We start from the raw sequence: 27,736 nt of genomic DNA, 5'->3' as shown, positions 1-27,736 counted from the left end.
GTTGATATAGGCTCTACAATCTCATCTAGAGGTAGAATCGAAGCGGAGGTGGCCCGCTCGTTGGTGTGGCCCGCTCACCGGTGAAATACGTTATATCTACGAACTCATATAAGAGCGTGCACGAGTAGTCTCTCCATGTATTTAACGTGACCACAGCAAGGCTTAAAAGTGTATAAGACTAAGGCTTCCGTCCCATATAGGGAAAACCAAGCGCTTTTATGAGGGCGTCCCGAATACAATGGTCAGGAAGGCATTTATAAAAGAGGGATGGATGTAGCAAATTTCAGTATTGAGAACCCATTTTCCTTCGCAGCATTCAAAACCTCAAGTGCCTTGTCTGGAATTCTCGGGGAATCCATACGTACAAAAAGGCTCAGTTTATCTAAATGGGGCAGTTTTATGGTCCGAGCATCTGAAAGGCCCTCAATCAAATGAGAGATGCACTTCAGATGATCATCATCAAATGTCTCGAGATACAAGTCGAACCTTTCAATAGACGCTGGCAACAGCTCGATCAGTTTGGGCCAGGCTGGATGTCCAACCGACTCAGTTTCATCCCATTCCATATCTCTCATCGACGGATCATATGCGGGACCACACAACATATCGACGCCTAAATCAAGCACTGCCAACTTTTGAAAACGAGTCATATCCACCAGCGTGGCCCCTCTATTACACCACTCTGTGAGAGTTGTCACCGACAATTCCTTGAGTGTCTTTGCACAGATATTTTGCACCGTATCCAAAAATGCAGCCACGTTCCAGTTATAACCGCAGCCATGCCACTTGGTTTCGTGAGAGAACTCAAAGCTTTCTAGGTTCGGGATCCGCGAGAGTAGTTGTGATAGCTCTCTTGGGCCAGCGACAGAGGATTCTATACACAATTTCCGTAAGTTTGTGCTATAGCATTCCACCAATGGGTCGAAGACGTATCCAGTGTACCCGTCATCCTTGAAGACGCAGCTACCCAAGTAGACTTCGGACACGGAATTGATCGCTAGTAATGGTACGAATGGTGTCAGTGGGGACTTCTCTTCATAGCCCATGCCACGGGAGGGCTGCACGACCGAGAGCTTTGACAAGGGCGCATCGGGAAATTCCTCCCGGTGATTGGCCCGGTGCGTAATCAGATTGAGGACCGGCCACAGACGCGCATCAGAAGGTTCCACTTCGCCCCAGCGTGGATGTAAAGCTATTTCGCGCACTTGTGATAGCAAGGTCAGGAGAAAGACGTCTGCATCTACTGTGGACTCCTGAATTCTTCCAATCCAATCATCGGGATTTCCCCCAACGGCCTCAACAAAAGGCGACGTAAGTACCAAGTCCCTTAGAGCTTTAGATACCTCGGCTTCCAGGGAGTTTATCACTTCTTCATCTTCCTCGTTATCTCCATGCTCTCTAAGGTCAATGGATTGTATGTATCGCGCCACAGAAGGATCCAGTGCGATCTGTTCCAGTAGCTCCCGTGTGGTCACAATCTTGATGCCCGTCTCCTGGGTAATTTCATCCCAACGGTCACCTAAGCCGGGATCCTCCGCTCCTTCTGGACTTTCTTCGACTTTTGTTGAAAACTCAAAGTTTTGAAACCGTTTCCGTCGAGTGGCATATTGCTCCCGAAAAGGAGCGCTGGCAGCAAACATGGCTTTACAGGAAAGGGCAGCAGCTTCAAAATCCACTGGGATCGTTTCTTGTACGATCTGTATCAAGAGCTCCAAGGGGAGGTCAAGCAACGACGACATCATGGAAAGGGATGGATGAGGGCAAAAAAAAAAAAGGTCAATTAAGGAGCCCGAGATTTTTGGACAAAAATTGGGTGTATGGTTATTATATACTAGTAGACCTGCAATTGTCTATGGTGCAAAATTGTTTACTCGTGTACCCGTTTCTCCAGGCTGCTCACATCTAGAGAGAGTTGCCTAGTATGTTGTAACCTCGGGTCACCACCTACCGCATATCACTGTCTGCCGCACGATTTTGCCGCTACGTTAAGGATAAAGGTTTTCAACCACAGAAAACTCGAAAGATATGAACATCTTCCAATCCAGTATAGTATATTTAAAATATCACGACAGGAGATTACAGCAACTGAAACTCTATATGGCAACACTCTCTGTTTGCATTCAGAGCCTTGGTGATGTTTTATACCCTCGTTTAATAAACTGAAAGGGGGTGGGCTTGGCTCTACGAGGTTTAGTTAACCTGTTGTTCGAAATATATTCAGCTTGGCCGGGCAGCTTGATTTAATCATACATCCATGGATTACCCCGCCTAGCCCTATTTTTTATTCAGGTCAAGAGCTGTCACATGGATTGGTGGTGATCTAGGGATGCGACTAGCCAATAAGGGGTTGGGAAAGAAGACACGGAAGTTCTGCGCAAGTGGCCGCTGCGCCTCCCGTAGGAGCTCTCCATCAAGGCGCCGAAGTGGCCAGAACGCATGGAGATGACCATTCATTGTTTTCATTCCTTTCTAAACGGATAGTCGGGGATCAATCTGTATCATCCGACATCTTCTCCATGACATATCGAAGAATCGTTGCATGAGATCTCATCCTCTGTTACACCCCTCTAAGATTGCCTGCCTCCTTCGCCCGTTATGCTTACTTTGCTTTGACTTGAGACTATAATTAGACTTGCTCAGTCTGGGGTCAGATAAACCGCTGTCAATCGATTCTCTGTATACACGAATGTTTGGAAGGCAGCAGCAGATATGATATTCGGCATTGGTTCTGTCGCGTCATGGCGACTTTCTGTAATTGTCGCTGCTGTGCTGGCCAGCCTAGTACGCGCAAGCCCATCGGTCAATGTTGCTTTACAGGCTTCATTTGACTCGGCACCGTATCTCATAGAGCTTCTGTAAGCAATATCCCTCGTGCCTTGCTTTTCTCTGGGCATTCTAGTCAATGCCGCGACTTATACATTATAGAGAAACTGCCGCAGAAGAAAACGCAACTGCCTATTTCCCACTGCTGGACCGCATCGCCGATGGAGCCTTCGATGATGCTGTGACCGACAAAGAAGTATATGATCGTTTTTTACAGGTTATACATGATGATGGCCACCTGAGAACTTTCGAAAGCCTTTCGTCGTTTAAACTCTCCTTGGCGATTCGCTCGGCGAGCCCCCGAATCGCAGCCCACTACCAATATTATAATGCTTCCGTACAACATTCTTTGATGGCAGCGCAGGACGCAGCCTGTCCGGTATGGGTACATTCGGATGGCAAACAGTACTGCTCCTCGACAATGGAGCGTGCTCAGCAAGATGTTTCTGGAGATTTGTGGGTGGCACTCTTCTGAGGATAAGCTTGGCGGTACACTAACCAGTTGTCTTTTGCAGGGATCCGCGAGAGCTCCCGTTTGATAGAGTCTTGGGCGATACGTCCTTGCCCTCGGCCGTCTTGTACGCGGATGTGGCATCTCCAATGTTCAAGGATTTCCATCAGACGCTGAGTGCTTTGGTGAAAGAAGGACAGATTTCGTACCGAGTACGATATCGGCCACCTCAGCACTGGAGCGCTCGACCTCTTTTTGTTTCCGGCTATGGTGTTGAGCTTGCGTTAAAGCGAACCGACTATATTGTGATCGACGACCGAGATGCTGGACAGAAAGAGCCCAGCAATGGGGAGGCTAACAAGGTAGGCGATATAGAAGGGGACGCTCCAGATGATCTTCGGCCGCTGTCCTCGTCTGAAGTATCACGGCTAGGTGTGAACACTGTTAGCTACGTGATGGACAGTGACAATCCTCTGGATACTCTTGTGAAGCTCTCCCAAGATTTCCCCAAATACTCCGCCAAAATAGCAGCCCACAATGCCACCACCAAGCTCTTGCAAGACATCCGTTCTAGTCGACTGGGGATGCTTCCATCTGGAGTTAACGTTATGTGGATTAACGGGGTCCAAATGGATCCTCGAAAAATCGATGCATACTCTCTCCTAGACCATCTACGCCGTGAAAGAAGATTAATAGAGAAATTTAGAGATCTAGGGATCTCTGCGCAGGAGGCCGTAGACCTCCTGTCTCACAAGCTTCTTGGGGAGTCTTTGGAGCAGGATGCACCCCAACGTTACAATTACCGGGATGACATCGAAGGTGGTGGGGTCCTCATATGGCTGAACGACCTTGAAAAGGATGCCAAGTATGACTCTTGGCCAGGCGAATTAGGGGCAGTAAGCGAATCTATCCGATGTACTACTCTGGGTATTCATGCTGATCGTTGCTAGTTCTTGCGGCCCACATTCCCAGGCCAACTACCGCCGGTCCGCCGTGATGCGCACAACATCGTTGTCCCGGTAGACTTGACTGATACTGAAGATATGAACTTTGTAGTCAAGACAATTCAGGTGTTTGTTAAGAGAAAGATACCTGTGAGGTTTGGCTTGGTTCCTGTTACGTCTTCTCCTGGGTCTACAGCTCAACTTAAAGTCGCACATTACCTCCAAGAGACTTTCGGTCTGGCGAGTTTGATCCAGTACCTCGAGGAGGTAAGCTCCAATTACCCCAAAGGTTGCATATTTTGCCAGACGCTAACTCTCCCCAGTCTTTGTCTGCAAACAAGATCGCATCTCCAGATAAAACTTCCTTCCAAGCTGCAACCAAAGAGCGGAAAGTCCGCGCTGATAAAAGCGCCTTGTCACTCGAAGAGGTTCTGAAACATGAAAAGCTCGATGAGATAGTGTCTCGAACAGTTAACTATCAGAATCGTCTCAGGATCACTGGTGGATCATCGTTAATATTCATCAACGGCGTCCCAGTAGTCCGGGATGATAATTGGGTTCAAGAGATGAGCAACAGGGTAGGCAAAGACCTACAGTCACTCCAGCAAGGCATCATGGATAATGCTTTTGAGGAAGACGCATGGCTACCAGAGTTCTTCCTTTCCCAGGCCTTCGATCGCCGCAACCCCTGGGTGATACCCGAGGATCCAAAGGATATCCGGGTTGTTGATCTAGCCAAGGTGTCGGAGTCGCAGAAAGGAGGGCTGAGTGTGCTCCCGCGCATTGCCTCTAAGAAAGATAACGCTCTCGACAGCGTTCATATGATTGTTGTTGGTGATTTTGACTCCGAAAGCGGTGCTAAGCTGCTAACCGCTGCATTGGAGAGCCGGCAAAAGCATAGTGAAGTTGAGATTCTCTTCCTTCACAACCCGGCCCATGTACCTGCCGCAAGTGGATCCATAGCTGTCTATCATTTACTGAAGGAAAGTCAGAAAGTGGATGTCACACAGATCTTGGCTGATATTGAGTCTTCCGGTGCCTCTCTGCCAGCCCATAAAGAAGCAGAAATTGCCCGTTTTTGGGCGCTACAGCAGCCATTGGCTGGCGAGCTTGGCTTTGCTCCCGGAGCAAGCGGTGTTGTAATCAATGGTAGAGCAGCTGGGCCTATACCGGCTGATTATACAGTGGTGCCAGATGATTTTGACCAGCTTTTGGCATATGAGCGCACGAAGCGCATAGATCCTGTTTCGAAGGCTGTCAAGGAGCTCGAGATTGGCTCAAAGCTTTCTGGACCTTTGGCTTTTGCTAAACTCACCTCTCTAGCTACTCTGTCGACTATATCTGATGTCCCAGAAGGTATTTTCGAATCGACTACGGACGTCCGAATGAACCTATTCGACAAATGGAACGATTCGCACTCGGTGGTAACCGTCTCTAATTCTGAAGACGCGGCGATCACAATTGTCGCTTCTATTGACCCGACGTCTGAAGTGGCCCAAAGATGGCTACCAATCTTGAAGGTACTCTCAGAGTTGGCAAGCGTCAGGCTTAGACTTTTCTTAAATGCACGGGAAGAAATACAGGAGCTTCCAATTAAGCGATTCTACCGCTATGTCTTGGATCCAGAACCCTCTTTTGCCGGTAATGGTGCCGTATTGAGACCTGGCGCCTCTTTCTCGGGTGTGCCAGTTGAGGCATTGCTTACATTGGGCATGGATGTCCCATCATCTTGGCTTGTAGCTCCCAAGGACTCCGTTCATGATCTTGATAACATCAAGTTGAGTACCTTGAAGGCAGGATCTAATGTTGATGCTATCTATGCATTGGAGCACATCTTGATAGAAGGCCACTCGCGGGACATGACTACAAAGACCCCGCCAAGGGGAGTTCAGTTAGCTCTTGGTACCCAGGAGAATCCGTATTTTGCGGACACCATTATCATGGCCAACTTAGGCTACTTCCAATTTAAAGCTCAGCCCGGACTGTGGCAGATTAATCTGAAACCAGGCCGCAGCGAGCGTATCTTTAAGCTCGACAGTGTTGGTGGCATGGGTTACGCTCCGCAACGCGGAGACGAGAATAATGAAGTAGCACTCCTTTCCTTCCAAGGCAAGACCCTTTTCCCTCGCTTGTCGCGCAAGAAGGGCCATGAGTCTGAAGATGTTTTGGACACAAATCCTAAGCCCGGATCTGCCATGGACTACGTCTCTAAGGGGCTCAACTTTGCCTCCGGCATCCTGTCGAGCGTTGGCGCTGGCTCTAAGCTTAGCACCACCGAAAAGCAAGCGGACATCAACATCTTTTCAGTGGCAAGCGGCCATCTATACGAACGAATGCTAAATATCATGATGGTATCAGTGATGCGGAATACCAAACATTCTGTCAAATTCTGGTTTATCGAACAATTCCTCTCTCCCTCCTTCAAGTCTTTCCTCCCCCATCTAGCCAAAGAATACGGCTTCTCCTATGAAATGGTCACCTTCAAATGGCCACATTGGCTCCGCGCCCAGCGCGAAAAGCAGCGCGAAATCTGGGGCTACAAAATCCTTTTCCTAGATGTTCTCTTCCCCCTTTCCTTGGACAAGGTCATCTTCGTCGACGCAGACCAAGTCGTCCGTACAGACATGTACGACCTCGTCAACCTAGACCTAGAAGGCGCTCCTTACGGCTTCACACCCATGTGCGATTCGCGCCATGAAATGGAAGGCTTCCGCTTCTGGAAACAGGGATACTGGAAGAACTTCCTCCGCGGCCAGCCTTATCACATTTCGGCCCTTTACGTGGTCGACCTGAGCCGATTCCGTGCTCTGGCTGCCGGCGACCGTCTCCGTGGTCAATACCAGATGCTGTCTGCTGATCCCAACAGTTTGAGTAATCTTGACCAGGACCTGCCGAATCACATGCAACACCATATCCCGATCAAGAGTCTGCCACAGGAGTGGCTGTGGTGCGAGACCTGGTGCTCCGATGAGTCTTTGGGTCAGGCGAGAACGATTGATCTATGCAATAACCCGCAGACGAAGGAGCCTAAGCTCGATAGGGCTAGACGCCAGGTCCCCGAGTGGACTGAGTATGATGAGGAGGTTGCTGCGTTGGTGGAGAAGGTTTCTCTTGAGCAGCAACAGAGTGAAGAGGCACAGCCTGACGATGAGGAGGATGAAGATGATGGGGAATGGACGAAGGATGAGCTGTAGGTTTACATTATATTATGTGTTATATCTCGTATTTCAATAGATATATGATTTTTGCTGGATTGTATGATATATCAACTGGGAGCGTTCGAGGTGTAAATGAATGCTCGAACAGAGGTTGAGCGCCAAACCTATGCGTGAGTAGTAGTATTTAGTAGATAGAAGGAGACCCTAGCCTGTATCGACGGTAGCTCAATTCTATCCGAAGGTATCAAGGCTTCGATCGAAAGCCTCGGAGACTTGCTCGACTCGCACGGGCGTCTACACTTATACAAATCACAGATACGTTCTCGAGTCCGAAGTCAATCTTTGTTCTGAACTATACATGTGGATGATGGGGTATATGAATGAAAGAAAACACAACTTTTTGGAAATAAATAGCAAGAACATCATCCAACAACAGCATTATGATCCATCTCACCAACGCTTAGATAAAACTTGTGCAAACATTTGTTTGTTCATCATTCGTCAGCCAATCTTTTTTGCATGCACCTCATACTGTAATTTCTCGTTCTTCTGACCCTTTGTCGATGAACTCCGACAATGGCTAGTCGCTGGTAACCTCCATTTTGATATCTCGGGAAGCAGATGAACGAGCCGAGGTAGAAGTTGAGGAAAGGTCTGCTACACGGCGTCGTTTCAAGGCGCCTGCTTCTTTAGTGCTCTTTTGCTTGGACTTGCTAGATTTGGGCGCTGGGGGTGACATAGATTCTGATTCGGATGATTTGGAATCGTCACTTTCATTTTCATCTTCCGACGATGTGGACTTCTCTGCCGAGGATTCCTCGGGCTGTTGCTTGATGTTTTTTGAAGCCTTCTTCGGCAACTTCCCTTTCTCGTTGCCACTGGAGCTGGTCACGTCGCTTTCGCTCTCATCAGATTCTCCATCACTTTCACTATTTCCATCATCGGATGAATCGCTCGAGTCATCTTCAGTTGAACTCTTTTCGTTCTTGTCCTTGTTCTTTGGGCCTACTGGCGAAGTCTTTGATTTGCCGTTCGTCAATGTCTGTGGATGTGCGGGTACATCAGAGCCTGTACTCGAGTCGCTATCTTCAGAATCTGATGCGGAGGATGATGATGCAGACTTCTTTCTCTTTTGAGGGGTAGTCTTTGTGTTTTCCATGCTCTCTGTAGCTTGTAACTGGTCTTTGACCTTGGGGCGTTCGTTGCGCTTTGCCTTAGATTTCACATCTTTAGTTGTATTACCAGAGCTTGACTCGTCCGTTGATTCTGATTCGGATGCGGGAGATGAGGATTTGTCGCTAGAACTGGAATCCTTTGTAGACGTTTTGTCTGACTTCCCTTTCTTTTCATCCTGGTGCGCGGCTTCACCTTCATCTGAATCGTCTGAATGGACGTATTCAGCGCTTTTATGGAGGGGTTGCGGAGTTTGCGAGGACGAAGGAGAGGACGTCCGCGACTTGTGTCTGTTCTTCTTTGACTCTTTGATGGGGTCAAAAACAGCATCCGGGTTCCCTTTGTCACGCAGTTGCTGAACCTTTTTCCTAGCCTTGCGCCATTTATCTGCGCATTGCTGTCTGGAACGACAATTTCTGATTTTATTGCTGATATGTCCCCAGGATATGAGCGTCTCGTCCATCTCATAGATATCGCGGCCCACGTCATGGCCCCTTTCCTTCAAATTTTTCCATACAGCTTGCAAGGCGTTTTGCAGGCCGCGAATTTCCTGCTCTGACCATGGGCCTCGGTTCATCGTAGTCCTATGCTCTAAGCGATTCTTCCATCTCTGGACAACATCGTCGTCACTCCGGCCTAACTCTTTAGCTATCTGGGCGAATTTGAAGCCATACCGTGCAACGAGCTGAATTAGTTCCTCATCTTGTTCATGAGTCCAATGGTGAGGCTTCACGTCAGAGTTCTGGAAGTGGCGCCTCATAAAGCGGTACACTGATCTCCTATCCCGGTCAGGAAGAATCTTGTAAATTGTCTTCCAGAATTCGGGCTTCATGGTGATAGACGAATCACAAGGGAATTCAATGCCCTTCTCTCGTTCGGAATGTTGGACCATCGCGTCAAACGCATGCCCTGGAAGACCATGCGAGTTACAGAACTCCACTTTGAAACTCTCCAGCGCCTGAACTTCGTCTTGCGAGAAGAAGCCTGTAAGCCCTTTTCCGCTCTGCTTTCTCTTTCCTTTTTTAACAGTCTCCCGCTGTATGCTGGCGTCATTCGAACCCTCGATTGAAGGGCTACCATTGACTTGAGCTTTGACTGGCGAAGTATCATTTGCGGTGGTAGATGCTTTTTCTGTATTGCGGTCATCCTCAGTGGTATCCGTAGGCGCGTCTGCGAGCTTTTTGCGCTTCGAAGGCCTACTTTCCTCTTCGGCGGGGAACGATGACGGCGCGACAGCGGATGTGCTATGTTTGCTGGATTTTCGTTTCCGTTTCGGTGTAGCTGCATCGTCGGATTGCCCTTTCGGTGTTTCTTTTTCCTTGACCTTCAAAGTTTTCGGGCGACTCGGTGTGACGTCTGACCCGTCTATTTCTATGATCGAGGCCCATTGTCAGGTATCATTCAAAAAGTCTGAGCTTCTCGCGCTGGCATCCTCTGGTAAACTTACGCGTGTGGTCGCGGATGCCATCTTCGGCCTTTTTGGAGGACCCGTTACCCATGAGGTGGGAGGAAGGGTGGTAAAATAATGGATCGCCTGGGTCTCGTGGAAGGAGCTTGTAGGTGGAGGTAGGAATGTAGTTGAAATTGCCAGGGACAATAATGTTTATCAAGTCAGAGTCAATTAGAAAAAAAAAAAATTGAAGGAAAAAAAAAAAAGTTCCGGCCGAGGGACACACTAAAGCTGAGGCAGACTGTTGCGGTCTTTTCCGCGCCTAAGCTTTAGAAATTTAGCGGTCAAGCCTTCCCTCTTTGCTTTTCCCTGCTTAATATAAAACATTCCATTGGGTATGCTTTTGGATTGCGCTCAGTGTGGTAAACTACTAGTAGATACATGAGAAATGACACCATCAACCAACAACAGATGTATACAGTAAAAAAAAAAAAAGAAAATAATAATAATAATATGGAATACACAACAACACATCACGATTCTATCTTCATATCTCGTAATATCCTGGTCACCAGCTTCCTCTGGTCTGTCGAGCTCAATTCATGCTCGTCGATGGTACTCAGGCATCGCCCGATTGCGACCGTCGCCTTGACAGCATAATCGCCTCCATTCGCACAATCCACCCAAACCTTTCCATTCCTCCCCACAGCAATCTCAAATCCACCTGCCTTCTCCAACTTCTTGCCCAGTTCATCCAAGACCACTAACCCTGCCACACCATCCTGTTGCTCTCCCGACGAGGAACTCGCCTTTATCAACCGAGCCGCCAACCCTGTCGACACATCAAAAACCATACCCCCAGTCAATGGGCCTAATCCTCCATCAGCCCGTCCTGTGGCTGGATTGACACATGTAAGTTCCACCTCCGCGCCAGCGCCCAGACCAGTCGACAACACACGAGCATACACCAGGTCACCCTGTTTCAGCATCGGCCGCGTCTTCTTCGTCGCACCCTCAAATGAAAGCTGTCCCAGCAGCGCCTGGGGCGCTTGCGGCGTAATCATGCAATGGAAATAATCCGGACTGGAGTGGTGGATCTGCGCGATCACTAGATCGCCGGGTGTTGGGACGTAGCGACGGTTCGGGGTAGAGAGGATCGAGACGGCATTTCTTTTGTTGTCTGTTGAGAGGAGCCCGGGTTGCGTGGCGGATATGACATGGCTTGGGGAAATCGCTGATGGTTGCGAGAGGAGACGAAGACCTGCTCCGAGTCTCAAGGGAGCGGAATTGCTGGATGGTAGGTATTCGGAGGGGACTTCGTCACCCGGGAGGAGAATTAATGGCGACGCCATTTTGAGGGAGTAAGTCCACCGACCGGTTTGTTGCGGTGGTTTGTCTTTGCTTTTGAAGAGATCTGATGGTGGAGACTTGAAGGATCGCCCTTGGCTGTGAAAAGCGCAAATCGTTGCTTATCGGCTATCTCCACGTGAGAGGTCGTTTCTGCACCATTATATCAGCGAGCTTGGGGGGGATAGCGGTACTAGTGGCTATATACAAGTAGCTCAAGGATATCATTTTAAAATCTATATTAACAGTGCTTGTGAGCTACAATGTTCTCAAATGCAATGAAGGGCTGGGCCATGTGACCTGTACAATTATTGTCCATGGATATGTACAATACATACGATTCTGGATTGCCCAAGTCTAGATCGCACCGCCACCGCACTATCGATAAGCACTAGCCACATCTGCCCGCCTTCTTGTCAAACAGACCAAAAATTTTTTCTTCGTCTGGCAGAAAACGAAGGAAGAGAATCAGCCATTCCGAGGCGGAGCCCGAATTGTGTCCCATTTTCTATCTCCATTTTCTCCATTCCCTTTCTTTCCCTTTTCCTTCCCTCTATAACCCTCTACACATAATTCACAATGAGCAACGAAACAAACGGTACCCCGGAGCGTTTCGCTATCGGTATCTCTTTTGGCAACACCTCCAGTTCCATTGCCCGCATCAACCCTGTATGTGAGCCTGATTCGCGGCCTCGGATTTACTCTCAAGGCTACGAATTCTTGTTAAGATAAAAAAAAAAAAAAATGAATACTAATGGTTATCAATATATAGGAGGGCAAGCCGGAAGTTATCGCCAACGAAGAAGGAGGTTAGTCTAATCTTTCTCTCTCCATTACTGCTTAGTGGCGGGTCATCTTGAAGCACAAACTAACGGATACACAGATCGTCAAATTCCTTCCGTCCTTTCATACATTGATGGTGAGGAGTACCACGGTACTCAAGCCAAGGCCCAGCTGGTCCGCAACTCCAAGAACACTGTCGCATACTTCAGAGATTACCTTGGCAAAGAGTATGTGTTGCTGATGTAAAATACTACTTCATGTGAGACCACGCTGACATGAATACCCCACAGCTTCAAGTCGATAGACGCTACACCATGCCATAACTCGGCGCATCCTCAGCCTCACGAATCTACCGTTGCTTTCTCCGTTGTGGACTCTACCAACGAGACCCCCAGCACTGTCACCGTCTCCGAGATTGCCACCCGCCATCTTCGTCGTCTGAAGCAGTCCGCCTCTGACTATCTCGGCAAGGAGGTCAATGCCGCTGTTATCACTGTCCCTACTGACTTCTCCGATGCCCAGCGCGAGGCTTTGACGGCCTCCGCTAAGGCTGCTGGCCTTGAGGTCCTGCAGCTCATCCATGAGCCTGTTGCCGCTGCCCTGGCTTACGATGCCAGACCCGAGGCTACTGTTACTGACAAGCTTGTTGTCGTCGCCGACCTCGGTGGTACCCGATCTGACGCTGCTGTTCTTGCTTGCCGTGGTGGCATGTACACTATCCTCGCAACTGCTCATGACTACGAGCTGGGTGGAGCTTCGTTGGATAAGATCATCATCGACCATTTCGCCAAGGAGTTCATCAAGAAGCACAAGACCGATCCTCGCGAGAACCCTCGTGGTCTCGCCAAGTTGAAGCTCGAGGGTGAGGGTGCTCGCAAGACCTTGAGCTTGGGTACCAACGCCAGCTTGAGCATTGAGAGTCTCGCAGATGGCATCGATTTCGGCTCCACCGTCAACCGTACTCGCTACGAACTTCTCTCCGGCAAGACCTTCGCCCAGTTCACCGGCTTGATTGAGCAGGTTATCCAGAAGGCTGGCTTGGATGTCTTGGACATTGACGAGGTTAGTCCCTTGTGTTATTTCTCAGGATCTACGGTAGCATAAGAAGATATGTTCTAACTGCGGTTTAGGTTATCTTCGCTGGTGGTTCCTCTCACACCCCTAAGATCGCCCAGCTTGCCCGCAACATCTTCTCCGAGAAGACTAAGATCCTTGCCCCTTCGACCTTCACTGGCGCCATCAACCCCTCTGAGCTGGCCCCCAGGGGTGCCGCCATCCAGGCCTCTCTTATCCAGGAGTTCGAGCAGGAGGACATTGAGCAGTCTATCCACCCCATGGTCACTGCCACTCCTCACCTGAAGAACGCCATCGGTGTCGAGTTCACCTCTGGTGAGACCGTCGAGTTCCAGCCTCTCCTGAACACTGAGACTGCCCTCCCCGCTCGTCGTGTCGCTCAGTACAACGCCCCCAAGGCCGGTGGCGACGTTTTCATTCGCGTCTGCGAGGGTGTCCGCGAGATCAAGGTCACCAAGCCTGAGCCTAAGCCCAAGGAGGAGAAGCCCAAGACTGAGGACGACGAGGACGACTCCGACTTCGACTCTGACGAGGATGAGGAGGAGATCCGCGAGATCGTCTGGAAGACTGAGAAGCCCATTGCCGAGCTTGCCGTCAAGGGCGTCAAGGCCGGCAGCAAGGTCGAGCTGATGGTCCACGTCAATGCCGACCTGGGTCTGCAGATTACCGCTCGCGAAGTCGGCGGCCAGAACGCCGTCCGCGGTGCTGTGCAGGCTGCTTAAGTCTTTCGTCGGTAATATATAACCTATTTTCCTCCTATCTTCAGACGCACCTCACGGTTAATGCTTTGCTCTTTCCCAATGGATTTATTAGAACATCAAATTTTTATTAGACATCATGCACTTCCTTTCTATCTCTACTGCGTCATATCCTCGTCTTGATGTGATCGGTTCATGAGAAGAGATTCTGGATAGGAAAGACCTTCTATCTTGGACGCGTCCTGTCTTGCAATGACTGTTCGATGATGAATGTATCAATGATGGTTATTTAAAAAGTATATAGAGAGGCCTAGACTCTAGAAATATGATTCCTTACGGATAAAATAATACACATCCATAACCACAAGTAGATTCGTTAGCTTGGTTGTTGTTGACAAAACATCAATTATATTACAATTAATACCTTGTACGTATAATAACAGCAAAGAGTATCAGATATCATAAAGCACCACATACATCATCTGATCACCCATAGAGCAACCAAAAAAAGAACGATCATGGGACTGTAAATTAAGCCACCATACTATAACAACCCAGCGAAAGAGAAGCATGATATGTTTTACGGTGAGCAGGGTTCGGTTCTGGACATTTTGTCCATCGCTATCCCACCCAACTTATAATGAACGAAGCCGGAGGTTGTGTGGAAATGCAACCTTATTATTACTCTTGAGCTCTCACGCATCACCCACGATCTCAGATAGATCATTCACTTGAATCTATCCTTCATAGATAGATGGAGAGAAAGGGGAATTATATGGCTAGCTGGCTTATGGGTTGGCCTCCTTGTTGCTCCGGACGCTATTGGACCGTTGGGAGGAGAAGAAACCACGACGACGGTGCTCGCGACCGCTGTACCCAGACTCTTTGCCGCCGACGGAGCCGCCAAGGCAGTACATTATGCAGGCGATGAGGAGACAGGCTACAGCAGTCCACATGAAGCCGAATGACTTAGCACCCAGGCGCGCGGTTTGGCCGTTGGCGTTAAACTTGTTGCGACCCTGGACAAAGACGGCGCTAATACAGGTATTAGTACGGGTTTTTCTAATATATACAATTAATGTAGTCAATGGCCGAACTTACGTCATCAGGCAAGTGGTGATGATTTGGAAAACCAACGAAATCCATGCCATCAGGGAAGAGATGTAGCTGCCGATACGGGTGCACATGGCCAGGAATCCAGTGAAGAGAGATACAACGCCGAAGAAAAGGGCGATGATGAGGAATGGGAATGTGAACCGGGAGGTCAGGAAGTAGTGGTTTGTGCTGGGGAGGGTTAGTTAGGAACTCAATTCGTCGCGATTCGGTCTGATCAAATATCGTGCTTACCCGATGAAGGCTGCAGGAATATTGGTTGTTGTGTCGAAGTTGCGGTGGCTCGGGGGATCGAAGGGGAAGTCGGGCCAGGAACTTCCGCAATCGCTCTTTCCATTGGGGCCAACGGCACAGATGTTCCAGAATGTCCACCGGGACACAGATGGTGCACCTGGTATGTTGCCTGTGTTGACTTGGAGGAAGTAGATTTCATTTAAGGGGTTCGAATTCCGTGCTCCTCCGAGCAGGGTCAGGAACATTAATAGCAGAGCTCCAGCCGTGAAGAATAGGCCTAGGAAGCCCAGCATTACTCCTACACGGGTCCAAGTCAGTGGTTTTGCGCCTCGAGAGACCGTAGGGTGAGAACATACTGCTGAAAGCCATGATTGAAGCAGTTGGCCTTCTACCCGGCTCAGGATTTTAAGAAGTTATGTATAACCACGCAAGTGTCGATCAAAATGGTCAACTCTAAATGCTCAACTGGCCAGTTTGGGTATACAATGGGAAGAGTTGAGGGCGAAAAGGAAGGAATAAGAGTCGAAGACGATGAAAGTGGAAGAACACAGCTAGGGCTTTAGGTATTAAAGTGAAATTCCGGCAGTCCCGGCGACCCATGTTCACGGGCAAGAGTAGTGATATAATAATGAGAGTGCATCATAGGCGTTGACAGGCGACAGTTGCACTCATGCGACTCGATCTCAACGTCATCGTTGCAGTGTGCCCCGCTAACTATCCTCGGCTAGCCCCAACTTTTACTCCACGCCAACCCCGTTCAGGCAACTTAAACTTGACGTCCATGACGTTGTCGAACTACATTTTGTGAACTGACGTTGCACCTGAACTGAGAACCTTGTCTGTGTTTACCATTAGGCTGCAATTTTTTTCAAGATGATCGCTGGTTCAGGTGGGTCTCAAAAGTCAATGCTGCAATTTCTTCTCCCTTCTGCCTATCGAACCGGTCAAGTGGCTACGCCTGCTTAGGGCGAGGTAGAATATTGGTCACTGCCTCTATACGGTGCCTCTTTGGCCCACTAGGTATATCACAGTACCCAAGTTTTGAGGATAACGAACCCGATTGTATTCCCATGAACCCAATCAGCTACTTGGGTATATTCGCCACTAGCTGCAGTGCAGTTAAGCAGAATCTTTGTACACGCATACACCCTTCCATGAATACTCCGGTACTGTCTAACTTCCAAAAAAACGGGGGCGATATGTACACGCAGATCTAAAACGTGTGGAGTGTGACAGTTTTTGCAGAAGCTTCAAAGGACTTCCAGATATTCGTGAATGATTTGCATAATATCATATATCGATGGCCAACGTCGGGCTGAGAGGCCCTCACGTTTGACTTAAACAGAGACCGAGAATATTCGTCAAGGGTCCATCCCTGTCTTTTACTGTCCCTAGCGCTTAAATTAACTTCAATCCAGACCTTTTGTGGCTGAACACTTGTACCCGGTCCGCTGTTGGGTAAACTTGGTAGTGCCCAGCATGTTCGTCCATAGAAGTCCCAAGAAAGGTATTCCTTCTCTTTGCAACTGAAAAGAGAATCAAAAGTCTTCCAAGAAGGGTAAATAGAAAATTCCGATACTCCTTTCTCCATTACCACAGCGTGACTCCTGCTTGCTATAATCATCCAAGTTTTTACCAATCCACTTAGGATGTACTAGCTTTCAGGAGAAAATCACCTAATATCGCCCGCAGCATCGGAACCAAGCTATACCATTTCCTTAACAGACGCGCACGCCTCGGCAAAAACATTTAAAGATACCCTACACATATGTCACACAAATCTCTCTACATCCGAGCTGCCATTTCAAACATAAGTAGAACTTGGGTTACTTTTTATCTTGTTCACGTATAAATGAACGCACGCAGAACTGTCCTTGTAGCATAGCTTACCGCGCCATTTATTTTCTAACGCTTTCAAAACAGCTGAAAATAATTTGAAGCCATTATCAATAAAAGCTTAAGGGATCCATAGGCCCGCGGCATATCCCAATACCTTCGAAATGTTCATCCTGTCAAGTACGGTCCTTCAAATGCCATTTCTTGTCTTCTATAAATCGTGACTTTATCATAATTAGTACATACGACCAGAGGGTGTGGAGAACAGGGTTTTCCGTCCAGTCATCTGTACTCAAGCCATAGTTATCAAAGTGGTCAGGAGTTATTTGCGGTTTGAAGGTCTTACTGCTCTACCGGTGAGCGTGCTATAGCACAGGCTGAGTACGATAACTAAAAGTAATGAGGCTTAGCCCAACAGGCGAGCTATGTCAGTCATCGATAAATAGCATGATATTGCCTCTCTTTCACCTACTATGATTATACCATTTGCGATTGGCTAGTTTAAGCATGGAGGACTTCTTCTGACCAAAGACCTTATCAAAGACATATCCACCCCAGTGGTCACTAGCACATCGAGGGTGAGTTGATGAACCACTCCGCGAGCCAGCTATCAGCGCTAATGTACTATTTTTATCACCATCCACCTCTCTATGCTCTCTGAGTGATGGTCACCGGGCATCGCACTGTTATGACCGTTTTAGTCTACTAATTAAACGGTTTATATATACTTACTCCCAACCTTCTTGGTGACATAATAGAGCACCACATCCTCGTCCTTTATCCACTCATCCACTCTGTCTTTATTTAAATAAGGTGCTAGATCTCTATCAGATCATCAAGGAACCTGTTTCAATTGCTCATCATGATGTCGTGCGTTGTGAAATCTCCCGTCTACCGCCAGGTGCGTGCGACCTTCTTGTTAATTGAGGTTATGACGGAGTAGTCATGATGACTTGTCGTGACTGTTGACCTTCCAATGAAGGAACACCAAAACGCTTCAACGCCCGGCGCACGAGCTAAGTGGAGAACCTTGATTCCTGGACCCGAACAGGAAGAAATCGTATTACTAAAAAGGATCATCCGATCTCTGTTGGAGCACTATTTGAAGGTGGGGATATTCTCCGTGACCGAGAATATGTCTAGACAGCCGGTGGGTTTCTATCCAGCTATCTACTACTGGGACATAAATTTCATTCCATTTTCCGGTTCCTGTATAGGGAGTTACCTCGTTGACCAAGCGAATATCTCCCCTTTGGGAGGACATATACCGGTAAGTTGTCTTTCACCACTCACAATCTCAAGACTTATAGTATAATCATCGAGCTCCCAGTGGTACTCGAGACAATGGCTATCCGGTATTTAAATTAGCGTCAGAAGAGAACCGGCTCCAACTCCAAGTTGCTGAAACCAGCAGGAGTCATTAGTGCGGAAAGGGGAGGAGTAAAAGGCTTTAGCTTAATATTTCTTGTTTTAGTCTATTCTATCTTGGTTCTAAGGGGGGGAAAAAAAGAAAAGAAAAAGAAACCCTATTTTCGAAACATCTAAATTTAAGTATGTCGGGCAGTTTTGCGTGTTGGACCATAGACCTTCTTATAGTTTGGATTCAAGACCTAACGATAGCCGACTGTAACAGTATGTTCATATCCTTCTTGCAGCAAGAACTGAAACAACAAGTTGGACCCTAAGTGTGACCATGTTTTATTGAATAACAAAGAAGTTTTCTTCAGGCTTCATGAAGAGCTCAGGCATGTGATGCCACAGCCAAATAATGTTCCTAATCTATCCGAGCTCGAGACTCTGCCACTAATCGTATAAATATAGGGCTCCGCCTCTCTTTCTTCTTTTGTTAGTACATTGCTTTGACAAATATTCTATTTGCTGATTCCACGAAGCGCAAAGTAATACCAGAAGGCCTTCGGCTCTCCTTTAGCATACTCACTTACCAGCCACGAGTCGCGCCTTTCGAAGCATTGAACTACAAATGACACATTATACCTCCAGGTATAAGTGCAGTATGGTGCCCGTATTGTGGCAATAACTACTTTGACAGACACCAATGAGTCAATCGATATACTTCATATGGATCCTCAGCATTTTCCGGATTCACACACATTCAGTCCAGAAAGATGACTGGGCACGGCAGAAGATAGAAAAGCTCTTGAGTCATTGCTCGTTTCACATTGAAAGTGCTAAAACGCGCTGCACATCATCCAGCATTGCTATCTTGGCCAGGCCCCATGCGCTTTGATCATCTATGACATGCCCGGAGCGATTTTCGAATGCAAACAGGTTGGTATCATCATCGATGACTCTAACATGTAGGAGGTCTCCGGCTCGTCTTGGTGGCTTATGGATAACCAATCCCCAATGAGCACGCTCGGAGGTCCCCGGACCGGATATTGACACCTAAAGTTGATAAGCCATGTCGATAGAAGGTTAAATACAACTTGTTTCACTACGATATTCTTATACATTGCGGTAATATCTCTATCTCTACATTAGCCATATTAATATTAGTAGTCGCGCCTGTCAGGGGAGAACCCATTACCAACCTTTTGTACGGTTCGCGTTTTCATACAGTTTTGTATGAGATGTAGATGGCTTGCTTTTCATTCATGTCCGACGAGTGGATGGCATATATATTTATGCTTTTCGAGTTGACGAACACGGGAAAGATTCCCATTGATCAGCCATGCGAATGAGTTCTGATGTCTATCAAGTCGTCACTAGATTCATATTTAATGGCCGTGCAAATAAGAAATAGTAGTTTTCTTTCTCTCTTACTTTATTTGCTCCAGGACCGACTCGACAGTATCAGCTGATTGGCTGCGGAGGAACTGCCTGGATAGCTTCGAAACAAACAGTAGTCCATCAATACTCGGCGCCTAAAGTCTTGTTCGCTATTAGATGTTCTAGGTAACGCATGAACAATTAGTATTAAATTATTTATAAACCTTTGCTGGACGGCGCCCGCAATGAAAGGAGACCTGCAAAGCACAAGGCAAAAAATAAGTTGTATATACATGTGTGGGAGATGATGCTAAATGACTGGGTATGGGTAGGCTATAGTTGATATAACTGTCAGACACGGCTTTGTTTAAGAGGGAAGTCAGTAAAAGGGTTTGCCTTAGTACCCCCTACCAAGCCTTTTTCTGACATACAAAAGATCTGGCATAATACCAGATAGACCTATGGATTTGAGTGCATACATGCAGGTTAAGCTCCAATGCATATCTGTATTACGTAACCACACAGGTGATAGTTAGATTAGATCTACGCTAGTACGTTTCCGTCCACCTACAAACGTCACAAGAGCTGAAGCAATAGCGCAATAGCAACCATTTGACTGAACAGTCGTCTCCGGCATATTTCTACCTTTTTCTTAATCCTGGGATAGTAGCAAAAATTTGATACCTAAACTAAACGGCACAAATCCTGATCTAGTGGACCGGGTTCGCCGGAATGGCTACTTGGGTATACCCGCCGCTACCTCCGCAGCAGCTGGAACGGGAGGCTGATAGTGCATTGGTATACCTCTCCCCCGATGTCTACGAGTTTCTTTTGGCCATTTCAAGAGTTAAAGCATCGCATGTATGATATACCTCTGTTGTTGACTTTTGACACAAATACAGGCCAGGGAATTAGAATGGTTACTGCGTTCCCTGCAAGACTCACTCGCCTCCCTAAGGGAAGGCCTGCATGAATGCGCTGCGCTTCTTGCCCCTAAAGAACCAGGCTCAACATTGGTTGTATCCTCTGTACGATCCGAGATCGTGAAAGGCTTCATAACAAGGGTTGGAACGGAAATCGTGAAAGGCGTATGTTATTCGCGCTTGCATTCTCCTATTTCTCGGACGAACCAATTAGACTGATCAGGTATCGTCGTGCGCTAGGATATTCAACTACGCCTTGGTTCCCTTGCTCCTGCGCGTGGCTCCCCAACGACTCGCTTATGTTTGTCGAACTCGCCCGATGCTCCAGAGCTTGTGCTACATCAGTTAGTTTCGGTGAGGAACTTGGTCAACCAGAGTCTCGATGTGGTTGATGTCAGCACTTGGACTGGCGACCCGCTCAATGCAAGTTTTATATATGGACAGCTGCGTTTACTATATGAAACTCTGTCCGAGGCTCGGCAGATGTTGAAGGGCGAGAGTGATCAAATCAGGGGCAAGTGGTGGGAGACAAGTGCGCTTGAGGATGTATGTTCGGCGCGTCGTTCTTTGGTCGTCTTTATTGGTGACTAATTTATAGCTGCGAAGATGTTTGACCCACCGTTGCCGCCAAACCTTTCGTTCCATCTATCCATCGCCGATTCTGCCCTCGTCTTGTACCTGAGGACGCTCGAGTCTAGCACACCCACACATACTCCAACAGCTTTTGCCACCGACATTTCTTTGACCGGGTTCAATTTGCGAGACCGTTTGTTTGGAACTCGACACCGTGCGCATGATGAGGCCGGAGATGTTTTTACATGGAAGGGGGACGAGGTCAAAGTAAGGGAAAAGATTCGCGTGGAGAGTCAGGACCCGAGCCTGATGGCAGTCATGGCGAAGTTGACTGCTCTGCAACACGAAGTGATGAAATGGATTTCTGCACTGAAAGTGCTCATGGGCAACGAAGATACCGATAGCGAGGAATAGTTTTAAAAGGCTCTAAATTGTACATACTGTTCTATATCATTCAAATACATTGACATATCATTAAGTACTATATATTTAATTTCATGCCCTGGAGATAATGCACATACTATAAAAATTACATAATTGGACCACCACCTTCCACCCGCCAATAGGAAGAGCGGAATTTCTGATGGCCGCATTTCTTGGCAAAGATTTTCATAAACAGAGCTCTCACGAGTGGCGTTTTCCCTCCATCCCCAGACTCAGGTCGCTAATCATCGCTTTCTGGGTGGTAAGAAGGGTTGATGATGCTATCAAGATACCCAGCATCAAGGGCGAGCCGGTCTTGCTCCCACGGCCTTCTGCGCACCATTGCATCGAAGTCGTCGCAAATCAGTTCGCAACAGCTCCGCGGCGGAGCTACCAGTTTCATAGCGCAGCGGTACAAATACACAAACGCGCGATACGAGTTGTCCCTTAATTCACCGGTCGGATTCCCTCGAAAGACTGCTACTGGATACTCAATCGGCGGTTTCAAAAATGGACGGCGATATGCATCGACGGTGCCCCCCGCAGATGGCAATGTCAATACGGATCGGAAGGACGCTGTCTACAACGTGATCGACAAGATTGAACAGAATGAGATGGAAATGGCTGAGCTTATGGATGAGCTGAGCCTGTTGGACGACTACTGGGAAGCTCTTAACCTTGATGGTCCGGAACTTGATCATGCATTTAGCGAGACGATCGGCCATCGGGACCAGGAGACTTTAGAAGCGCGCGTACAGGAGGCGAGACAGGTGTTTGGGGACACTCTGCCCGATGGATTTCTAAACGACACTGAGTTGCAGTTATACACCCGGCTGTATGGCGAGCCGATCATTCGCCAGGAGGAGTTGGAGCTTGAAGTGGAGGAAGATGAGAAGGACCCCGATGTTTTATACCGTGAAGATGGCCAGGGAGGATGGGAAGCAGTCGATTTTGAGCAGGCTGAGTCAGAGGATGAACCACCTATGGTTTATGATATGGAGGCCGGCCCGGTCGAGGATGAATCTATCGCCATGCAACGGACAAGGGAAGTGGCGGAACAGCTCGGCGGAGAAATCATGCTGGAGCAGTTCGAAGAAGAAGCAAACCCCGACGACACGCCTCGACTGCATCCTCTGACTGTGGAAGGGAAGTTCTCTACTGATCCCAGTACTGTTTTCCTGCCCAAGGATACAGTAACTGGACCTATTTCCATCATTCTGTCCGACTACTCCAATAAGCATATTGCGGATGTTGCCCATCGCACCTTTGGTGGTACGCGCCTGCCTTATTCTACTACCACCCCCCCACCACGCGCACAGATGCCTCAGCTTCCTATCCCGCTAGACGCTTCCCAGCGGCACATGACAGAAATGGAGGCGAATGCATACATTGCGGCCCTGTACCCTGGAATGTATACATCTATACTGAGCACCCTGGTCGAGGTCCGAAAGCGCTTGGGCACGGAGTGGTTGCGTGGGCTCATCTCGAAAGAAGATGGCCCGCATATCCTTGATGCCAGTGCTGGTGGTGCCGGTGTTCTTGCATGGCGAGATGTCGTTCGTGCAGAGTGGGAGTCTATGGTCCCAGACCATCCCAAGGCAAGTCCGTATCCTGTGGGTAGATCGACTGTCGTCACTGGTTCGGATGCCCTTCGAATGCGTGCTAGTTTAATGTTGGAGAACACCTCGTTCCTACCACGCTTGCCTGACTATGTTCACATCCGCGAGAAACCTACTCTAGATGATGAGAGAGCTCCTCCAAAGCGAAAACAGTACGATATTATCGTGGCTCCCCATAGCTTGCTCGGTATAGAGGAGGAATTCCTACGCAAAGAGCACGTGGAGAACCTGTGGAATCTCCTCAACCCTGAGGGCGGTGTTCTGATCCTTCTCGAGAAGGGACACCAGAAAGGATTCGAAGCAATTGCCGCAGCCCGTGAGATGATTCTTAAGCGTCTCGTATCAAGCCCTGGCTCTACAGAATATACCAACTTCACGGAGTCGCCAATTGAGGATTCACATATTGAGAAAGAACCTGGAATGATCGTTGCGCCCTGCACTAACCATGAGAAATGCCCCATGTTCAACACCCCAGGTCATTCCAAGGGACGCAAAGATTATTGCCATTTCCAGCAAAGATATATCAGACCATCATTCCTCCAGCGTATCTTGGGAGCCAAGGATCGGAACCACGAAGATGTGAAGTTCAGTTATATCGCTGTACAACGTGGCGTGGACTTGCGTGAGACGAAAGGTATTGTACAAGGCCCAGAAGCTACCGAGGCGGCCTTTGCTGGCTATGAAGATCTACACGAAACAGCTGTAGAAGAGCCGGAAGCATCAGACGAAGCTACTGGTTCTCAGACTGAGGCAAGCGAGCAGGTGAAGCCCGAGAACTTCCACACCTTGTCTCTTCCTCGTATTGTGTATCCCCCAATGAAACGCCGCGGACATGTCATCTTTGATTTCTGTACGCCTGCTGGAAAGATTGAGCGCTGGACTGTTCCCCGCTCCTATAGCCGTCGGGCATATAAAGATGCTCGCAAGTCAAACTGGGGGGATCTGTGGGCTCTTGGTGCAAAGACACGCATCCCTAGAGGCCTGAGACTCGGTGATAAGCACGGCGAAGGCAAGAAAGAACGTTTGGCTAGGCGGGCAGCCCTCAGGGCCGAATTAGCCGAGGAAGGTGAACTTGAGCAGCAGTCTGAGGGTTCTGATTGGCCTGAGGTGCCAATTCCGCAGAGAAAGAAGGGTCAAACAATCCCTAGCTGGAAGAAGCATGCGGACAAGAAGAAGGTGAGACAGGCATCGAAGAAGCATGCTGCTGCGAAAGTAGCACAGGATAACTTTTTGGTTTGAAAGCTTCGTTTGGCACAATTCATCGGCTGGCGGGAAACATAAGGCATAGGACTACGGCGCATGGACGGTTCATATCTCGGTACAGGCACCTGGGCTTCAATTTCTGAAAAATGTATTATAAATGTATCATAAATAACGGATATATGTAATTAGACCACAACTGTATGGCTTATTGAGCTCTTCACTCAATTTCAATGTGACCAATATTCCTCTCACATACAACTTCAGCAGCTCCTTATATAATCCATGGACTGTGCCGAGACAATCGCAATCGGATGATCCATGGGAAGACAAAAATGGCCTGAAGGTTCCCGCCAAATCCTAGCATGAGGGATATGGCAATTGTTGGCGGATGATGGTAGGCTTAAAGCCTACTTTCGCATCGCCAATCCTCGGCTTTATGCATTCGTAGCGCATATGTCGAGCACTATGCACCGTGGGTACTGATGCAAAGAGTAGACATATTTTAAAGATACGGTCTCAGCGCTGCTTGGAGATGATGGCGACCTCCTTCCTTTGGGGCCGAGTTGTCGAGCTCTGGTAGTTTCACCGTATATAATGGCAGGTGTTTTGAATAACAGGGATGACGTAGTTGCAACCATTTTGCACTGTTGCTATAGTTTTCACTCCGTCGGTGCAGACTTATTGGGCAGCCATGCTCTTTCTCAACTGACGTTCGCGCTGTTTACTCTGCAACTCCAGTCTCTCAACGGCGTACTTCAGCCGTTCCTTCTTCTGTACCAACCGCCTGAACTCTGCCGCTTTTGCAGCATTCGCCTTTTGTCGATCACCATAGGCATTCTGGCTACGGCTTGAGGTTTGGCGACTCTCGCTGGAGTACATTCTGCCTTCCTGCAGCTCAGCTTTTGCTCGGAGAGCTTGTTCGCGACGAGAGAGTTTTTCAACGTGGTTTGACGCTAATGATAGCAAGTGTCCGATGCTGGGAGTGATCTCATCGAGTAGTGATTGTTGTGCTTCGCGGAGCGTAGGCTCGGGGAGAAGTTCAAAGTGCTGTGATTGAACTGTTATCAGTACGTTGACCGGGTTCCGAAAGGTATGTTGCCGGCACTTACTCGGGTTGTTTGCAAGACCTTACACAGTCGGGGAAAGTCACTAACGCCAGACTCAAGAGTGGAGATAGATGAGTCGAGAAGTTGTAGAGAGGATTGGAGAGACGTGACTGAAGCATTCAGTGATGCCGCCATGATGATATGAGGGGGCAATATTGTAGAAGCGTGTCTGAATATACGTAGAAAGTATGAAGTTGGAGTTTATGATAACTGCTGCATTTGTTTACAGGCGGAGGGGCTAATGGAGTGATAAAAGCGGCGATAGGTTCGTGCGGCTATGGTAAAAGCGGCCGGGAGTCGGACCTCCGGGCAAAACTCGTTGTTCCCGCTCCTCCTCGTTGCACCGTATTCCGCCTACATCAACTCACCTCTCACCTCTGCCCTCTTAGGACATTCCCGTACAATACACGACTTGTCACCATGTCTCTCCTCGGAAAGAAGTTCCCCACCCCCATCGGTAAGACACTGCATCGGCCGGAGAGTTATGTTGGATTAAACCAGGTCGGAAGCTGACTGACCTACCTCGTTACAGCCAAGCCTCTGGGCCCCTTCTTCGCTGCCGGTATGCATCGCCGTTCTTGAGTTTCCTCTTCGAATACGTCTATTCTATTTGATATCGACTATGGGATATGTGTTTGGACGAGTACACAGGGTACCAGATCTCGGATACTGACGGGACTCTTTTTCTAGGCGCTGTCATCCTCTACGGCATCAACTCCCTCGGCAATGCCCTCATGAACAGTGAGTCGCCCCGTTCTTCGAATTTACGAGATGTCCTACCTCTATAGAGGCTAGCTTTTCCCGTCAATGCGAGCAAGTCCCGCAATATCTCAATCATAACTAACCTCGGTTCCCTTCTGCAGCCGGAGAGTTCAAGAACGACCCCCGCAACCCCAACCTGAAGAACAACAAGCACTAAATTAATCTCTGTTAATCTGAGAATGTCGATTTGACGGGTGAAAGAGGAAGATGGAGGGCGGCTGATTACCCGGATTGCTGCTTCGCCCAAGTTTCGGTTTGCGGACAGTTATTCTGTACAGGCATATAGACCGTCATAGGATTTTGACGAATTGACAAGTTGTACCACTACTGCTACGGTCATCTTTCCCAGTACAGGTTCTCATCTGTTTCCTTTGCCTTGACTGGCATTCCTTCACGTAATTCGGCTGCGACTGCGAAGTTATAGCAGTAGCTAGCAGTTTATCACACGCTATTCCTACTGCCATACTTTCTTATATAAACTATTTTTCGCTACTAAATGCTTCTCAGACCTCTTATAGTATGGTATGGCGGCTACATTCCATGATCTAAAGCTCAAGTCTAGTGATACATGATCCAGTATCACAGTATGGATAACCTGGTCCATTTATTCCTACAGAGCTTCTTTTCTATAGAATCACTCGACCCCCTCCCCCCGGCTTGATCAAGTTAAGCTGCATCCCATGTGACCTACTCAAGGAAGGCTGATCATACGGTTGCAAGAGAATCTTGAGTGGTGATAGCACGGTTGTGCTCATTTTGCCGTAAAAATTAGGAAGCCCCAATAAATTTGATGTAGGGCCATATAGATTACTATCGTCATCTCAACTCATGTAAATGATGATTACTTGCACTAGGGCCATCCGGAGCTAGAGCTCCCTATCATTTACACCAGATGGATGGGGGATTGATAGCCGTCACATAGGTAGTTGAGATAGATCGCCTCGACCGCTCTCGTCTCATCTACACTATACCATGCCGAGCCCTGTGCAGTGGTTTACTTAGTCAGTTCATCACCTAGTTTTATGCCGGCTTAAATAAAGTCAATGAATATAAAGCTATTCAACTATATAGAAATCATCCACGGAAAAATAAACTAAAAGGCATGGTATATCTAGCATTCAGTAGGGCCCCCGGTTTTGCCAGAATGACTGCCTCAAACTTGGTAAGGCATCTACATCATCAGAAGTCGAAAGCCACCATTCAAAAACCATATGTCACGCCTCCAATATCTTGAGTGAGCGCTTGAGCTAATAAAATCTATAGAACCGTACTTTGCCTGAATATAATCCTCGATCCAATTCCACATAGTTTCAATAGGTGACTCGTATAGGGTATAGGATAGACTTGAAACTATCGCTAAGGATCTTTTACCG

General features: G+C 48.1%; 9 protein-coding genes across 9 annotated transcripts; 4 read left to right on the top strand and 5 right to left on the bottom strand.

The window, feature by feature from the left end:
- Positions 1-254: 254 nt before the first annotated feature.
- On the bottom strand, positions 255-1,759 carry BDV27DRAFT_165925 (uncharacterized protein; the record flags this gene model as incomplete). Its single annotated transcript, XM_032074057.1, has 1 exon — positions 255-1,759. Exon 1 carries the CDS (start codon positions 1,740-1,742, stop codon positions 255-257), a length of 1,488 nt encoding a protein of 495 aa, XP_031925891.1. The 5' UTR covers positions 1,743-1,759.
- A 716-nt stretch (positions 1,760-2,475) lies between these two features.
- BDV27DRAFT_15103 (putative UDP-glucose:glycoprotein glucosyltransferase) lies at positions 2,476-7,465 on the top strand. Its single transcript, XM_032071317.1, has 5 exons — positions 2,476-2,855; positions 2,926-3,279; positions 3,339-4,170; positions 4,225-4,485; positions 4,542-7,465. The coding sequence occupies exons 1-5, from the start codon at positions 2,710-2,712 to the stop codon at positions 7,410-7,412; spliced, it is 4,464 nt and encodes a 1,487-aa protein (XP_031925890.1). The 5' UTR covers positions 2,476-2,709; the 3' UTR covers positions 7,413-7,465.
- A 491-nt stretch (positions 7,466-7,956) lies between these two features.
- Positions 7,957-10,048, bottom strand: BDV27DRAFT_159435 (MYB DNA-binding domain protein; the record flags this gene model as incomplete). The annotated part of the gene is made up of 2 exons (XM_032072864.1): positions 7,957-9,920; positions 9,997-10,048. 2 exons carry the CDS (start codon positions 10,046-10,048, stop codon positions 7,957-7,959), a joined length of 2,016 nt encoding a protein of 671 aa, XP_031925889.1.
- A 280-nt stretch (positions 10,049-10,328) lies between these two features.
- Positions 10,329-11,562, bottom strand: BDV27DRAFT_130998 (exosome non-catalytic core subunit RRP40). Its single transcript, XM_032067536.1, has one exon. The coding sequence runs from the start codon at positions 11,289-11,291 to the stop codon at positions 10,473-10,475; it is 819 nt and encodes a 272-aa protein (XP_031925888.1). The 5' UTR covers positions 11,292-11,562; the 3' UTR covers positions 10,329-10,472.
- A 186-nt stretch (positions 11,563-11,748) lies between these two features.
- On the top strand, positions 11,749-14,176 carry BDV27DRAFT_15098 (ribosome-associated complex protein SSZ1). Its single transcript, XM_032071306.1, has 5 exons — positions 11,749-11,955; positions 12,059-12,095; positions 12,170-12,296; positions 12,360-13,131; positions 13,200-14,176. The coding sequence occupies exons 1-5, from the start codon at positions 11,866-11,868 to the stop codon at positions 13,863-13,865; spliced, it is 1,692 nt and encodes a 563-aa protein (XP_031925887.1). The 5' UTR covers positions 11,749-11,865; the 3' UTR covers positions 13,866-14,176.
- A 453-nt stretch (positions 14,177-14,629) lies between these two features.
- On the bottom strand, positions 14,630-15,481 carry BDV27DRAFT_146679 (SUR7/PalI family protein; the record flags this gene model as incomplete). Its single annotated transcript, XM_032070619.1, has 3 exons — positions 14,630-14,876; positions 14,943-15,125; positions 15,189-15,481. The coding sequence occupies 3 exons, from the start codon at positions 15,479-15,481 to the stop codon at positions 14,630-14,632; spliced, it is 723 nt and encodes a 240-aa protein (XP_031925886.1).
- A 5,005-nt stretch (positions 15,482-20,486) lies between these two features.
- On the top strand, positions 20,487-24,573 carry BDV27DRAFT_146678 (tRNA methyltransferase RSM22; the record flags this gene model as incomplete). The annotated part of the gene is made up of 6 exons (XM_032070618.1): positions 20,487-20,552; positions 20,657-20,842; positions 20,918-21,223; positions 21,284-21,517; positions 22,150-24,468; positions 24,535-24,573. 6 exons carry the CDS (start codon positions 20,487-20,489, stop codon positions 24,571-24,573), a joined length of 3,150 nt encoding a protein of 1,049 aa, XP_031925885.1.
- Positions 24,574-24,852: 279 nt separating this feature from the next.
- Positions 24,853-25,817, bottom strand: BDV27DRAFT_15065 (DASH complex subunit SPC19). Its single transcript, XM_032071256.1, has 2 exons — positions 25,605-25,817; positions 24,853-25,542 (listed from the first exon to the last, which is right to left on the bottom strand). The coding sequence occupies exons 1-2, from the start codon at positions 25,734-25,736 to the stop codon at positions 25,174-25,176; spliced, it is 501 nt and encodes a 166-aa protein (XP_031925884.1). The 5' UTR covers positions 25,737-25,817; the 3' UTR covers positions 24,853-25,173.
- A 145-nt stretch (positions 25,818-25,962) lies between these two features.
- BDV27DRAFT_130991 (F1F0 ATP synthase subunit i) lies at positions 25,963-26,807 on the top strand. The gene is made up of 4 exons (XM_032067535.1): positions 25,963-26,058; positions 26,134-26,163; positions 26,292-26,342; positions 26,465-26,807. Exons 1-4 carry the CDS (start codon positions 26,022-26,024, stop codon positions 26,518-26,520), a joined length of 174 nt encoding a protein of 57 aa, XP_031925883.1. The 5' UTR covers positions 25,963-26,021; the 3' UTR covers positions 26,521-26,807.
- Positions 26,808-27,736: the final 929 nt, after the last annotated feature.

The sequence above is a fragment of the Aspergillus caelatus genome (assembly GCF_009193585.1).
Source record: "Aspergillus caelatus strain CBS 763.97 unplaced genomic scaffold BDV27scaffold_131, whole genome shotgun sequence".
Classification (NCBI taxonomy): domain Eukaryota; kingdom Fungi; phylum Ascomycota; class Eurotiomycetes; order Eurotiales; family Aspergillaceae; genus Aspergillus; species Aspergillus caelatus.
This window is presented reverse-complemented; position numbering and strand designations above follow the sequence as displayed.

Excerpts from the sequence above, each read along its gene's own strand:
- BDV27DRAFT_15103 (XM_032071317.1), top strand. The coding sequence starts at position 2,710 with ATGATATTCGGCATTGGTTCTGTCGCGTCATGGCGACTTTCTGTAATT. Across the intron at positions 2,856-2,925 it reads CCGTATCTCATAGAGCTTCT|AGAAACTGCCGCAGAAGAAA; the intron begins GTAAGCAATATC and ends TATACATTATAG. Across the intron at positions 4,171-4,224 it reads GGCCAGGCGAATTAGGGGCA|TTCTTGCGGCCCACATTCCC; the intron begins GTAAGCGAATCT and ends GATCGTTGCTAG.
- BDV27DRAFT_130998 (XM_032067536.1), bottom strand. The coding sequence starts at position 11,291 with ATGGCGTCGCCATTAATTCTCCTCCCGGGTGACGAAGTCCCCTCCGAA.
- BDV27DRAFT_15098 (XM_032071306.1), top strand. The coding sequence starts at position 11,866 with ATGAGCAACGAAACAAACGGTACCCCGGAGCGTTTCGCTATCGGTATC. Across the intron at positions 11,956-12,058 it reads CCATTGCCCGCATCAACCCT|GAGGGCAAGCCGGAAGTTAT; the intron begins GTATGTGAGCCT and ends ATCAATATATAG. Across the intron at positions 12,297-12,359 it reads AGAGATTACCTTGGCAAAGA|CTTCAAGTCGATAGACGCTA; the intron begins GTATGTGTTGCT and ends AATACCCCACAG.
- BDV27DRAFT_15065 (XM_032071256.1), bottom strand. The coding sequence starts at position 25,736 with ATGGCGGCATCACTGAATGCTTCAGTCACGTCTCTCCAATCCTCTCTA. Across the intron at positions 25,543-25,604 it reads AGGTCTTGCAAACAACCCGA|CACTTTGAACTTCTCCCCGA; the intron begins GTAAGTGCCGGC and ends GTTCAATCACAG.
- BDV27DRAFT_130991 (XM_032067535.1), top strand. The coding sequence starts at position 26,022 with ATGTCTCTCCTCGGAAAGAAGTTCCCCACCCCCATCG. Across the intron at positions 26,059-26,133 it reads GAAGTTCCCCACCCCCATCG|CCAAGCCTCTGGGCCCCTTC; the intron begins GTAAGACACTGC and ends ACCTCGTTACAG. Across the intron at positions 26,164-26,291 it reads GGGCCCCTTCTTCGCTGCCG|GCGCTGTCATCCTCTACGGC; the intron begins GTATGCATCGCC and ends CTCTTTTTCTAG.